The 15,073-nt window shown below is 42.7% G+C and overlaps 1 protein-coding gene across 50 annotated transcripts in view; it reads right to left on the reverse strand.

The window, feature by feature from the left end:
• ABLIM1 (actin binding LIM protein 1) overlaps positions 1-15,073 on the reverse strand; it is a 338,782-nt gene that overhangs the window by 32,601 nt on the left and 291,108 nt on the right. For all 50 annotated transcript variants that reach the window (XM_035269167.3, XM_035269186.3, XM_002756613.6 and 47 more), the window contains 2 exons: positions 5,105-5,182; positions 4,270-4,425 (listed from right to left, as the gene is read on the reverse strand). In XM_035269167.3, the coding sequence (XP_035125058.3) occupies positions 4,270-4,425; positions 5,105-5,182 (234 nt within the window). The remainder of the gene's footprint in view (positions 1-4,269; positions 4,426-5,104; positions 5,183-15,073) is intronic.

A 15,073-nucleotide genomic window follows, 5' to 3' on the forward strand; every position in this document is an offset into this window, starting at 1 on the left:
CTCCCTGTTTTGTGATCAGGCACAAGTGTATCTGTTGTGAGGCTCAGACAGGTAGACTCTGACAAAGCTCCTGGGAGATTCTGGTGCACATCTCTGCCTAAGAACCATGGTTTGAATGGATATGACTGTGACACTTTAGGTGATTAAGCTAGACAAATTGGAACCATTTCCCTTACATGTTCAAACTATGCTCATTTTACTAGGATGAGTTACAGCATCTACCGAAACATAGGATCTTGTACACATGGTTGTACAAGATGTGGTTGACTAAATTACAACCACAGTGATCCCCATAAAATAGTTCGATAACAAAAATAGGACTTTGGTGACCAGGCACGAGGCAACTTGCCTTGGCTGCCTTGCCAATTTCACTGCCATTCACCGCTGGCTTCCATCCTCCTACACACACAGGCTTCCCTGGGGCCATCAACAGGCCAAGCCTTCTCTCACCCCAGGGCCTTTGCACGTGCTGTCTCTTCTGCTGCCAGTGCCTTTCACCCAGACACCTGCAGGGCTTACTCCCCATCTATGCGGACATCTCTGCTCAAACCCACCGTCACACAGCACCTCCGTGAGCATTCCATCGAGAGGAGCAATCTAGCCCCTGGCACGCTTTCTCTTTACTCTGCTTCATTTTTCCTCGGAGCCCTACAACTCTGTAAAATTATATTACACATCTCTTTCCTGTCTGTCTATGATGCCACAGCTGCATGAGGGCAAGGACTGTTTGTTGACAACTACATATTCCCATTGATGACAGCAGCTCCTGGGACATAGTAGGTGCTCAACAAGTATTATCCAAATGAATAAAATGTTTACAATTAAGAGGCAAAAAGCTTTCAAATAGAAATGAAATGCAAACAGAGCTTTGGAGAACACAGCCAACCACGGGTGAACTTCTCGGTTATAGAATTTGCCCTTTTCCCCACATCCCACAGTAAGTGGGTGGACTTTCTGTATTCCAAGCTTTCACAAACTCCATGGTCTTCTCTGCAGCTACAGCCTGTCTCTAGGGGATCTCAGCTGAGTGAAGGCTGGTCTCAAGGTCAAGGCCCAGGTCTATATCTGCACTGACAGTAGGGCCCTAGGAGCACCAATGGCTGCACAGAACTAAGCCAACTCCTGCAGTGTTTCTTAAATGGCAATATGTATAAAGGCAAGGTGCAGTGGCTCATGCCTGTAATCCCAGCACTTTGGGAGTCCAAGGTGGGTGGATTTGTTGAGATCAGGAGTTCACCACCAGTCCGGCAAACATGGTAAAACCCCACCTGTACTAAAAATACAAAAATTAGCCCCATATGGTGGCACATGCCTGTAGTCCCAGCTACTAGGGAAGCTAAGGCAAGAGAATCACTTGAACCTGGGAGGTGGAGGCTGCAGTGAGACAAGATTGCACCACTGCACTCCAGCCTGGGTGACACAGCAATCCTCCATCTCAAAAGAAAAAAGGCAGTACGTACATGAAGTCTATAAAAGAAGTATGTCATTGGGAGGCCGAGGCGGGTGGATCACGAGGTCAAGAGATCGAGACCATCCTGGTCAACATGGTGAAACCTTGTCTCTACTAAAAATACAAAAAATTAGCTGGGCACAGTGGCGGGTGCCTGTAATCCCAGCTACTCAGGAGGCTGAGGCAGGAGAATTGCCTGAACCCAGGAGGCAGAGGTTGCAGTGAGCCCAGATCGCGCCATTGCATTCCAGCCTGGGTAACAAGAGCGAAACTCCGTCTCAAAAAAAAAAGAAGTATGTTAAAAAACTAATGGAATAAATAATAGAACAGCTTGTAAAGTTCTCTCAGTTGCAAGATGTGAATATTGGGAAAGAGTTCACTAATATATATGATTTCTGATCCAAGGGGCACCCTCTATTCATAGGGAAAACCATGGGACGCCATTCCAGGTTATGACATTAAGGGTGCTGATTACGAGAATAGCCAGCATTTTTCTTAAGCACTTATTATATGCCCAGCACTGTTCTAATGTAAACAGCTTCACTTAATCTTTACAGAAAACTTGTAACATAGGTATTCTTGTTCTCTGTGTTGAGTTTGCAGATAAGGAGACTGAGGTATATAATTACCCCAAAGTCATATGGTTAGTCAGCATCAGTCTGTTTTGTTTTTAGTTTTTGTGGTTTTCTTTCCTTCTTTTTATTTTTGAGATGGAGTGTTGCTCTATCACCCAGGCTGAAGTACGATGGCATGATCACGGTTCACTGCAGCCTCAACCTCCTGGGCTCAAGTGATCCTCCCATCTCAGCCTCCCAAGTTGCTGGGACTACAGGCGTGTGCCACCACGCCTGGCTAATTTTTGTATTTTCTTTTTCAGTAGAGATGGAGTTTTGCTAAGGCTGCTGGTCTTGAACTCCTTGTCTCAAGCATCTGCCTACCTCAGCCTCCTTAAGTGCTAAGATTACAGACATGAGCCACCACGTCTGGCAGAGTCTGGTTTTAAATGCAGAAATTTTCACCTCAAAGCCCAAACTCTTGCGTGCTTAATGTTTTACTCTTGAGTACTGGGAAGCACACACAGACACATATGCCGCACACAGACACACCCACACACGCACACCACACACCCCAAATCCTTAACACCATTAAAAAAAATTCACATCCCCTTGCTTGTATGACCTAAACACTAGTAAATTCTCATCCACAAGTTCCAAGCCCAGGGTCTGTGTACTTTGTTCTGGAACTTCCTCTCGCCTCTTATCCCCTGCAAAACTCAGTGGGGTTCAATGGCAACTCAACAACCCTGGCCAGTGCACCTGCGCTTGAGTGGCCACACGTGCAGCTACAGCTAAGTGACCACTAGGTGGCACTACATGAAAATGTATATCACTTCCTGTCCCACAGACCCTTTCCACGCAGAGCTATGCTCTGGAATAAAAAAACCCATATTAGAAAGTAAATAAAAGAAACAACATATATAAGATGACAACTAAATATAATTATAAAATAATAAATATTATACATCTGTAATTGAGAACAAATTAAACAGAATCCTATTTTCGCATCTTTTCTTTAAGACCTCAAAGCATTGTGAGATGCTAGATTGTTTACTTTCCGTTTTAACCTTTGTTGGATAGTTGATTTGTCAGCTATTTGTTAACATATCTCTGTGTGGACTCAAATCAGTCTACAGATGATTCTACCTTAAAAATTAAAAGAGAAAAAAATGGGAGCGAGCAGATAAGCCAGGGGAAACAAACTTGAGTAGGAAGTGACCACAGAGAACCTTCAACCCTGGGATGGGACTGGAGAGGGGAGGACCCTAAGGGGCTGAGAGACTCTGGTCCTGTAGTGTGATGGGTCTGTGGGCTGAGTATTAATGATCCCAAGAGGAGAGGCAGCAACAATGGAAGAAATTGCCACATGCTCAATATTTCCCCCAAGTCTGGCCTCTGCTAATTGCTTTACGCAGATTAGCTTGCCTGATTCTCACCAACCCCCTATGAGGTAGATTCTAGCATTACCCTATCTGTTGTAAAGATGAGGAAACTAGGACCATGTTTCTTTTATTTTCTTATTTTTTTAAATATAGAGATGAGGTCTCATTATGTTGTTTAGGGTAGTCTTCATCTCCTGGCCTGAAGCAATCCTCCTGCCCTCAGCCTCCCAAAATGTTGGGATTACAGGCATGAGTGCTGTACCTGGCCCAGGAAACTAGGGGCAGAATGGCTGTCACAAGGTCCAAGTCAGAAAATCAGCATGTGGTGATCCCTGGGTTGAGACCAGGTAATTCGATTCCAGAATCCTGGCTCACAACCCTGTGCTAGACTGTCGTCCTATGCTCTCTACCTTTTTTTTTCTCTTGCGCATTCTAACTTTCTTAAGTTGCTGAAAATCGTAGCTACCAAAATTTAGACAATGTGTTCTCTCTCCTTATGATCCCATAAATATCCTTACAGTTTATCACTAGACAAAGACCCCCAGGAGACCCTCACACTTTTATTTGCTCTGCCCAACTCACAGAATCCCCACCCACTTCTCAACAGCCCCCCCACCCACCTCCCCACACCTCCAGACAGCTTCCATCCCAGCATGCTAACGCTTAGCTGTTCTTCACTGTTGTTCTATCTGCAGCTGGTCTGTTCTCCCACCTCTCATAACGGGCTTCTGAAGACCTCAAAGCACCTGGTCTAGTAACCTGCAAATACTAGGCAGACAAAAGACCACCTGATTTACCTGAACTCCAGATGGTAGTTACTACAAATGCGACAAGAGAAGGTAAACTGTCATACAACTCAAAACCACTAGGAATGTCTTACCTCTCCGAGGCTCTGTCGCTCCTGTTTGTCCTCATAGCCCGAAGTGTAGAAAGGCTCATAGGTAATAAGATCTGGACGTTCAATGTCATAAATTGCCTTGACCTTGGGAATGGCTGCTAAGTCCTTGTAATCCAGGATCTCATTGTCTACTTTTGCCTGGGAAAGTTAACCAGAAAGAACAATTACTCTGTAGTCTCATTGCTTTGGGAAACTGTTGTTAGCGCATTTCCTGTCGTTTAAAAAGTGCTGGCCTTAAAATAAACAAAAACCAAAACATCTTGCCTAGCACAGAAATTGCTGTTGATATCATTTATTAATCATGGTTTTAAGTCACTGAACACTTAGGAAAAAAAATCTGTGTAGAATTCATGAAATAGATAACTGTGCAAACGTTAAGGATAATTTCCTGAATTTATGACAGGGAAGGAAAAAGCTCAAACAGATGGTCCAATAATCCTCTCAGATGGCTAAAAACAAGAACTGCGTAATTGATAAGCTAAATATTTAAATATCTTTGTGGTGGAATTTAAGAACACTCAGTATCAGCATTATAAAATACAGAATTAATCCCCAAATATCGATATGCAATTTAGGTACAAGAATTTTTTAAGTCCTGCAACATAGTAAGACGTTTTTCAGGTCGTCTGATCACTCTGTTGATGGTCACATTTAAATGTAATTACCTAAAAGGAAATGACTGAGCAGACTGCTCTACAAAAATGAAAAGCCGATCTCATAACAAAAATGGAAATCACTTTGAATTAGTTTTTGTTTTCTATTACAATCCACTAATTTACCTGTCCCGGAAATGTCACTTCCAGAAGTAGATACTTACATAGATAGTATGACCTGGTGAGCCGGGAATACTGGAGCCTGGTCTAGAATAAATACTTTCCGAGGATGTCCTGGTAGGCTGTAAAATAGACAGTGACTTGTAAGATTTCGGACCCTGGCTTCAGAATCAAGACTGCCCTGGGCCCTTAAGCATTACTCAAAACCAGGCTAGTGAAAAAAGGAAACATTTATCACCTTTTTGGATAAGGTAAAATACGACCTAGAAGAAAAGGTAAATGCAAACTAGTTGTGTGATCAGTTTTGAAAAGGCACGGGGAGGCCTTTCTCTGGCCCTGCCGCTCCTTGTCCCCTACAAGAACTTCCGGTTTAGCGTTGAGCACAGCTCAAAGCTGCCCATTTATCTCCCTCTCTACTGCCATAGTCCCAGACCCAGTTACCACCTCCATTCATCCAGATTATTGCAGTGGCCTCCCTGTGCATTTTCTGCCTTCTCCCTTCCCTTCTTCAAATCCACCTGGCAGGCGATGGCTAGAGAGACCTTTAAAGAATATCATTTGGATGGTCACTACTCTGCTTTTGTCTCCAGCATTGATATGGTTTGGCTGTGTCCCCACACAAATCTCACCTTGAATTGTAATAATCCCCAAGTGTCAATGGCAGGGCCAGGTGGAGACTACTAAATCATGGCGCCGGTTTCTCCCATACTGTTCTTGTGATGTGAATAAATCTCACGAGACTGATGGTTTTATACATGGGAGTTCCCCTGCACAAGCTCTCTTGCCTGTCACCATGTAAGACATGTCTGCTCCATGTAAGACATGTCGGCTTCTGCCATGATTATGAGGCCTCCCCAGCCATGTGGAACTGTGAGTCTATTAAACCGCTTTCCTTTATAAATTACCCAGTCTCGGGTATGTCTTTACTAGCAATGTGAGAACAGACTAATATAAGCATCCATTCAGAATGAAATCACAAAACCAGGGCCTCAGGATTGTATCCCTGCCTTCCCCTCCTACCTCGTCTCTTACCTGTCATCACTCATAGAACATGGTGCACAAGGCTGCATCGGCGTTCTTAACCTCACTCACTGTTCCCTCTGCCTGAAATGCCCTAGTTCCCAATTTTACTTGGATGATTCTCTCTTCCTTCAGTCTTGGCTTAAATATCACCTCCTCAGAGAGGCTCTCCCTGATTCATTCCAGAGTTGGTTCCCCTTGTTGTTTTCTCACCTCGTATCAGTCTTACTTTTTTTCCTCATGAATAAAATGTGTGATGATATATTTACTGGTTTCCTTGCATCACGTCTGTCTCTCTCGTTAACTTTAGTCATACTCTCTGCCCTCATAGAGTTTATTTACTTTGTAACCACTGTCTATACCCAATGCTTTCTACAGATACATTGAAGGCACAAATCCTAGTTGAGGGAAGGAGTTAGAATTTATTATTTGTAAACAAATACTCAGTTTGCAGACACCTGACTCACGTTAGTTACATGATTTGAGCCTAACTACCCAGAGACTCGCTGCGGTAAGGCTGGTGGGTCATCCTTTGGGGAGGATGAAAGAAACTGGACCTCATAATATCTACTTGAAGAACGTGGAGAGCGAGAGGTGGTTACGTGAGCAGGAAGGAAACTTATCAAGTAGGATCAGCGGCCTCCTGCTTCTGTTTAATGTAGTCTGGAAAACTCTGCAGAGAAACCTCAAGGCCTCATTATGGAACACTTCCTCGCCCCGGTTGCAGCTATTTCCTGGAGAGGATAATTTATAGTTCTACAATAGGAATAAGACCTTTCCTCCTCAGTGCTGTGTCTACTGATGCTCAATACCTTGAATATGGGCATCACTGAGCCAAAGAAACTCCTTCAGACAAGGGTGTTACCTCACTATGTTGAAACAGTGAAGACAAACATATCTGGCCCAGTCAGGTCAGGCAGTGATTAGACTCATCACTGGAGGACGTGATCCGTCTTTTTTCTGCCAATGCCCCTAGTATCTTTGAGCTAGGCGGAAGTGGGTGGGAGAAATCACACCACACCCAGGTGGAGGTGCGCCAGGTGCATCACTTCTGAGCCTCTTCCCAGGACCTGCCATGCACAAGCGCTTTCCTGCTGGAGTTATACCAGTCACAGGCATATCTCAATATGAGAAAACTCTACCTCTTTGAGTATGTTGAAAAAGGGACTCACATAACACTACTCAAGAAATGTGCAATCTCTAGATCCGTTTTCTAATCAAAATATAAAAATGACCCAATCAAAATGCACCCCTCCTTTACAAGGAGATGCTACCCCTTGAAAAAGCGGGGCCTGTATCAATCTCTGTGAGATATTAACCACAGGTAGTCCTTCAGCTTCAAGTGGCCAGGATCTCACATTTGTCAAACTCAATGTCAAAATGAAACCTCTTAAGTAGCAACCAAAGAATATCAATGGCAGCGAATGTCTACTGCCCACTCACAATGTGTCAGCCCTGTGCTCAGCACCTCTCAGGCTTAATCTCATGTAATAATCTCAGTAACCCTAGGAGGTAGCTTCCATTATTATTCCTATTTTACGGATAAGGAAAAAACATCAGTGCTCCAAGTCACATAGGTAGGAAAGGGATGAAGAGTCAGGATTTGAACAGGTCCACAGTCCAAGCATTAAGGCCTGCACTAAAATGTTGCTTGTATTGTGGGGCAGGTGTGATCATTCATTTCCCATCAACATAACCATGGAATGAAATGAAGAGAAGTATTGAGATGAAGTAGCAGAAAGGAATTCCTGCTAACAGAAAGTATTTTTATTGTGCTAGCTCTGTAAGAACACTGCAATAGCTCTCTGGGCTGGGGTGGGGAGAGGGTGTGTGGCAGGAGCATCAGATGTCTTCGGTTACTGGGGTTGCTATGACAAAGGCCTGTTTTCATTAACAAGCATCCAGGACATTGTGGGAACAGCCAAAGCATACACTGGGGCTTTGGGGTCACTTGTACGTTACTCATCCTTACTTTTGCCAAGTGTGGGGCAAGGATACTTTCAGCCTTTGCTGTAATGATGCACCTGGCAATGGCTCTAAATGGTTTTATTTGCTCTTGTACTGCATGTGCTGGGAGAAACAGAGCTGAAGAACAACACAGGCACACGTAGGGAAGGGGTCTTTAACACTACCTTCCGGGGATGAAGAACTTCATGGACAGAAAAGGCAGTTCTCTTGGCAGAACAAGCTTATTTCAGTTTAGTTTCTCTCTCCCTTCCTTCTTGACTAGATTAGAGGATCCTATGAGTTATGCAGGCTTTCTTGGAGTCATTTACCTTTTTAATTTTCGCTATTAATATTGTTGAGCTAAAGATTTTTAAAGTGATTCAACAATTTGAATTTTTTCAAGTCCCATTTGGTTTTTAAAAAGTTTTCAGATCCACTGGGAGGCAAGGTGGGTAGATTACCTGAGCTCAGGAGTTCCAGACCCAACTTGACCACCACGGTGAAACCCCATCTCTACTAAAAATACAAAATTAGCCAGGCATGGTAGCACATGCCTGTAATCCCAGCTATTCAGGAGGTTGAGGCAGGGGAATCACTTGAACCCAGGAGGTAAGGGTTACAGTGAGCTGAGATCATGTCATTGCATTCCAGCCTGGGCAACAAGAGCATAATTCCATCTCAAAAAAAAAAAACTTTCAGATCCAAATCACCTCCAACTTGCATACACTCATCCCCAAGTTCTCTGATTCAGAAATAAATATTTTAGGTTTTAACAGTCAAGCAGTTTTCAAAGTCAGGTGAACTGGTCATCAAATTTTCTGATGTTCTGGCTTGTCTTAGAGCCATCACTCTACTACTTGCATCTTCAAACTGTTTACTGTTGAGAAATGTTCTGATGTATCTTGGTGATATGATTCGGGGCTGTGTCCCCACCCAAATCTCATCTTGATTTGTAATCTCCATGTGTCAAGGGAGAGAACTGATTGGATTATGGGTGTGGTTCCCCCCTGCTCTTCTCGTGATAGTAAGAGAATTCTCACAAGATCCGGTGGTTTTATAAATGGCAGTTTTTCCTGTGCTCACATATTCTGTCTTTCCTGCCACCATGCGAAGAAGGTCTTTGCTTCCCTTTTGCCTTTTGCCATAATTATAAGTTTCCCGAAGCCTCCCCAGGCATACAGAACTGTGAGTCAATTAAACCTCTTTTCTTTATAAATTACCCCATATTGGGTAGTCCTTTATAGCAGTGTGAGAATGGACTAACACACTTGGAGATTAGGAAAGTGGTTTTTCTTTCACTGAATTTACCATTGTTTGTTTTTGCTTCATTCTGACCTCCTAAGTTTATGGTACCCCCATGCTGGGGAGTTTACTTCTATGGGCTTCTTGTTTACGAGTTGAGTTGTATTCTTGTTGCCTATTGTTTTACAATGGCCCTATTCTGTTTTCCTGTCTATATTAAAATGATGGGATAAAACACATCTATGTATTTTATGTAATAGAATGGGCTTAAAAGGCTGGCTTTGGTGCCAAATAACAGTTCAGATCTGGGCTCAACTAGTTGTTTGATGTTACATGAGTTTTTCTTTTCCTTTCTTTTAACTTTCTTGAGCTTCAACTTCTTCATTTATAGAATGGAGCAAAGTGTACCAGCATAACCATGTCATAGGGTTAAATGAGAGAATACATATACAGCTCCAAGCACCTTGCAGGCACATGGCAAGTAGTCAACATTTTCCAGACACTTGGATTTGGACTAGGTTTCTTAGGCAGTTAATCTCAAATAATGCCTCTGTTTTGCTCTTCATGAATATTCCCTTCATATGTGAGCTACATAGAATGAGGCTTCCCCAGCATTCTCTACAGCTATCGCACTTGGACTCCTTCCCATCAGAACTCAGATATGTTAAGTAATGCATCACAGTATATGGGGCATCAGTCCTGCCAGGAGCTGACAGATACCCTTCCCCTCCTCGAGAACTCTGTGAAGTGATTCCAAATGCTCTTGGAGACAGTGACTGTGTCTCAACTTTAGTAATTAATGCCCTTCCCATGATGATGACAATGACCTTGTACAGTCTGTCTTATCTGCCAGGACAGTTCCTGGTTTGCTGCCTACTGAACTATGCTCAAGGCTTAAGTGACACGCATGGATTCCCTGCTTTTTGCCATGATCCCTAATATCTCTCAAAGTGTATTTGCTCAACTGTGGGAGGTTAAAGGTCTCTCCCTTAAGATCATAAAATTTCTTTTTAAAAACTGAATAATAATTTTTGGAGTTTTAGTCCTAGATACTTAGAATTTTATCTTTCAATTAGAAACATCTAGAATTGTAAACACGGTGAATTTCAAATTAACATCTTATTAAAAGAACCTATTTTTTCTTCCAGCTGTTGTTTTTCTTTGCCTAACGAATCCATAATTTGCTGTTACGGCTAAGATAGCTTCAGAAGGCTCAGAGCTGTCCTCCAACGCAACAGCATACATCCACTCAGATGGAAACCATCTCAACCTTGAAAGCACTTAACCTCCTGACATGCTGTCCCACTTTCAAATCCACTGACAGTTTCCTCTTTACCATTAACCCAACTTTATCATCATCTCTATGGCTGTCACAGAATTTTACAGGTGATCCTGACATGTAACTGATGATCCTCACATGTAATGATTTAATCTAAATTACCATCTCCACCCATTCAGATGTCCAGCCCAGTAACAGTGACCCGATAATTATGAATTGAATTCAGTAACCCAGTGGGTCAGCAGCCTTGTTCCTGGAATTCTCTATGAGAGTTACAGTGAAGAAAATTACTCTCCGGTCTATGTTACACATGCATAAAATTTCAAATATTTATTACCAAAGGCAAGCCCACTTCTACAGAAAAAAGAAAGAGCAAGGACTGGTTAACATGCTAAAAGCAGGTACAATGTATTTACTTTCCTTTAAGCACCTTTTCCTTGCAGAAAAACCAACTTGAAAGCGCAGTTGGAAAAATTCTGTTCTTTCTTTTGATGCTATCTTTGGCATCTTCTGATGCCATCTTTGGCACAGAGGTGGGGTGGGGTGGGATTGAGAAGGAAGGCAAGATAGTTAGAGAAATAATTATATATGGTTGTGATCACACAATGTATTTGCCAATAAGATTAGGCAAATAGCTGAAAACTTATTTTGGCAAAGGGAAGAAAGGAGCCTCCGATAAGAACCTTCTTGTTGATATGGCCGTCCTCACTCAGTCTCTCATGAAAAAGGGGTCTATTTACTTACTCTACAGTTATTTCCCCAGCACACTTTCATGTCTTTACTTTTGATTTCAACAAGGTTTTTCACTTTCCTCAAAAAAAAAAAAAAATTAACAAAGAGATGCCTCACCAGAAGACAAGCAGTTCAACAGAAGAGAGGGAAAAAAATGGCATTTAATCACGAAAAAGCAGCCAGATGCCTTAAAAAGCACATTTTTTTGTTTTCTTCATGAAATTTCTTTGAAAAGCCCTCTAAATACCTTTCATCTATTCTTCCCCTATGCCTTGACTTTTTGTCTGTCCTACCATTCAGAAGACACAGTCACAGAATGAAAATCAATTGAAGACATCCTCTTCCGGTTCCACTCAAGTGCTTACTATTTTTCAAATACTAGCCATTAAAAACACTTACCAGAGCTCTGCCTGATGAGTAAGTAGAGAAATGACATTTTCCATTTACTTTCCATTATGGTTCACCATGCACATGGGTCTCCTGGAAGGACAGTGCTGGGGAGCATTTTGTGGCCCCTGCCCTCCCCTGATTCGGCAGGAGCAGGGATGCAACAACTACATTCATCTAATTTACATTTATTCAGAGCCACGCTCGAAGAAGGAGAGAGAATCTACAGGCATCTGGCAACTAGATCGGAACGAACTTATGAACACCGGCAGGACAACTACTGACATAAGGTGACTGACACCTTATACTAAGTCCTGTTGATGTTGACAGTACCTGCCTTGGGTTTCTGTCGAAGTTCACTAGACAAGGCGGTGACAACAGCTGCGGAAGAAGGAATACTTTTAAAACCTGCATGTACTGAATGCCGCTGCTAAGCAAAGAAAAAGTGAAATCAACTCTTTTGGAAAAAAGAATTTTATGTGTGAAGAGGAGGCAGGAGGTGCTGCGGGCATGCACCACTTCGCTGGAGAGAGTTTCACAAATGCCATCAGCCTTTACTACATGAAATCTTCCCAGTATAAATCTTTACACCTCTCCATTCACTGTCTGATGAACTGCAAAGACATGCTCAAACGGATGAAACACTTGAATGAAGTGAAAGCCGGGAATGATATAGTATGTACTGCAGCGACATGAACAAAACAAAAATCAAACACCACTAACTTCCTGCTTATTCCAGACATACATAAAGCCTCAAATTAGCTCCTTTAAAAAACATACACACGGCATTTGCTTGGTATATTATAGCTTGACAAGTAGATATGTTATAATAGGTGAATATTAGTTTCAAAGAAAAAGAGTCATGCCCATTTTATAGGTCAGTCAAGTCATGCTTTAACCTCCAAAGGCATAGCCGAGAAAAACTCCCTTTTAGAATGAAAGCAAGTGACACACTCCAGATTATTGCAGACTTGGTCCTGGGATACCACGTGCTTTGTTTATAGCTAATTACACAGGCTCAGTACTAAGTTTTACCTCTAGACAAAATTTGCTACTCATAGAAAACTTCCAAGTGAATGAGACCAGCATAGGTTTTTCTTAGGTAATTCTATTTTCATCATTTTCTTTTACCTGTAATTCAGGCAAGAGGAAAAGATGGAGCTCATTCTCAATATAAATAACAAAATGACTTTCCTGCTATAGATTTTACTTTCCTCTACAACAAAACCAGGACTTATTTCTGGGGCACAGAGTACTGAATGTCCCTGCAAGGAAGACAGTTTAACAACTAAGGGCACTCAATTTTAAGTTGTGGAAAATGAGCTGCTGTGTAGCCAAAGTACTTAAAAGATCAAAATATCTGTGACTTGAGAGCTGCCTTGCTTTGGAGTTCTCTGGCATCTTAAAGGTACTGGTAAGCCATTCTTCAGTTGCCAACGGGTGAAAGGAGAACTTGCCACACAGCGCATTTTCTCTGCCAGGTCCCAAGCTGTTCCAACTTTCTGTGATAGAGCTAAAGTTGGCTTCATTGACAGTTACAGCTGGATAATAGGAATCAGGTGTCCCTTTTGAACAACAAGATAGGAGGAGAGAAGTTATTGAAAACAGCTCTCTCTCTCTCTCTCTCTCTCTCTCAAGATACTCCAAATCTTTTAATCTTAAAGGTCTGGGGCAAACTAAAAATTTTCACACTGGATCATGGCATTTTTCTTCAAGTCATAAAAATGTATCACTTGGTTATAGCCATGGCTAACAAAATATAATATTATTTAAGAGTATACTACTGGGAAAAAAAAACTATTGAAAAAGTGGCTTCTTGCTAAGTGGAAGCACTAATTCTGAGCAACACTCATTTGCAGTGGGGACAGTCTTTGACTGTTCCTCTGGATTCATGACACCGATTTCACTGTGTGTGGAAACTCTGCCACTGGAGCTGAAGCTTGAACATAGAATGAAAATTGTACGAAAAATACATCGTATCATAGGAACCTGGTATCACGGGACAATGCGAGGCACCGAGGCCTGGGGTCAAGAAGCTAAGTGTGCAGTTGGCTTGCTGTTTTCGACAGCCCGTGCAGCTTCGGCCATGCTGCTGTATCTGTCTGAATTTTTTTTTTTTTTTTGAGACAGGGTCTCACTCTGTCCCCCAGGCTGGAGTACAATGGCATAATCTTGGCTCACTGCAGCCTCAACCTCCCCAGGCTCAGGTAGTCCTCCCACCTAATCCTCCTGAGTGGCTAAGAGTACAGGTGTGCACCACCACACTTGACTAATTTTTGTATTTTTGGAGGGGTACATATGGGGTTTTGCCATGTTGCCCAGGCTGGTCAAACTCCTGGGCTCTAGCGATCTGCCCGCACTGGCCTCCCAAAATGCTGGGATTACAGGCCTGCACCATCATGCCCAGCCCATCTGACTTCATTTTAACAATGAGGAAACTCAGGGGATTGACTTCTAAAGGTTCTACTCTAAACTATACTTCTGTCTTTTCCATTTTTAATGAAAGAAGGTGTAGGTTTAACAAAAACAGAAACTCAGACTCTTCTTTTCCTTAGCGCAGTTCTGACAGGCACAGAATGTACAGGCACACAGCCCAGTTGAAAGAGCTGCCGTGCAACTGTGAATTGTTAGCAGAGAAAGAGAACAGGTTTCATCTGGGCCAAGATGGGACTGGAGAAAGTCCCATCTAGTTTAACAGGCCAAAGTTTCCACTGATTCTCAGAGACCCCTAAAGAAGGTCAGGTCTGTGCATGCAGCATCATCTCCAGCTTGGCTGTTCCTCTGCTGAGCTGGCTGAGTCCTATCCCTTTTCTTGCAGGACACACTGGACAGGTGGCACTGCTCTCTTTCTTATACTCCAACAGCAGCCTCCTGACAACAGCCTTAGCCAGTATTTAATGTTCTCCTTCTTCTGTTTCTTTCAGGTTTTGCTCTCACTGTCCCTTTACAGTATAGCAGAAACAATATGAGTGATGGACTCACAGAAACATGGGTTCTAATCCTAGCTCTTCCACTTACTAGTAGAGTAACTCTGGAGAAGTTACCTAACTACAATGGGTCTCAGTCTCCCCAACTGTAAAATGGGAGTAAGATTAGCTACCTCGCAGGAATTCTTAGGGAGAGCAAATGAGATTGTACATAAATCCCTCAGACTCTAGAGTAGGTGCCTGTTCTTAATTTCTTTCTTTCCCACTTAACTGTTCTTTTGTTTTTTTTTTCTTGAGACAGAGTCTCGCTCTGCTGCCCAGACTGGAGTGCAGTGGCATAATCTTGGCTAACTGCAACCTCCACCTCCTGGGTTCAAGCAATTCTCCTGCCTCAGCCTTCTGAGGAGCTGGGATTACAGGCACTCACGACCATGCCCGGCTAATTTTTATATTTTTAGTAGAGATGGGGTTTCACCATG

This window comes from Callithrix jacchus, chromosome 12 (assembly GCF_049354715.1).
Source record: "Callithrix jacchus isolate 240 chromosome 12, calJac240_pri, whole genome shotgun sequence".
Lineage (NCBI taxonomy): Eukaryota > Metazoa > Chordata > Mammalia > Primates > Cebidae > Callithrix > Callithrix jacchus.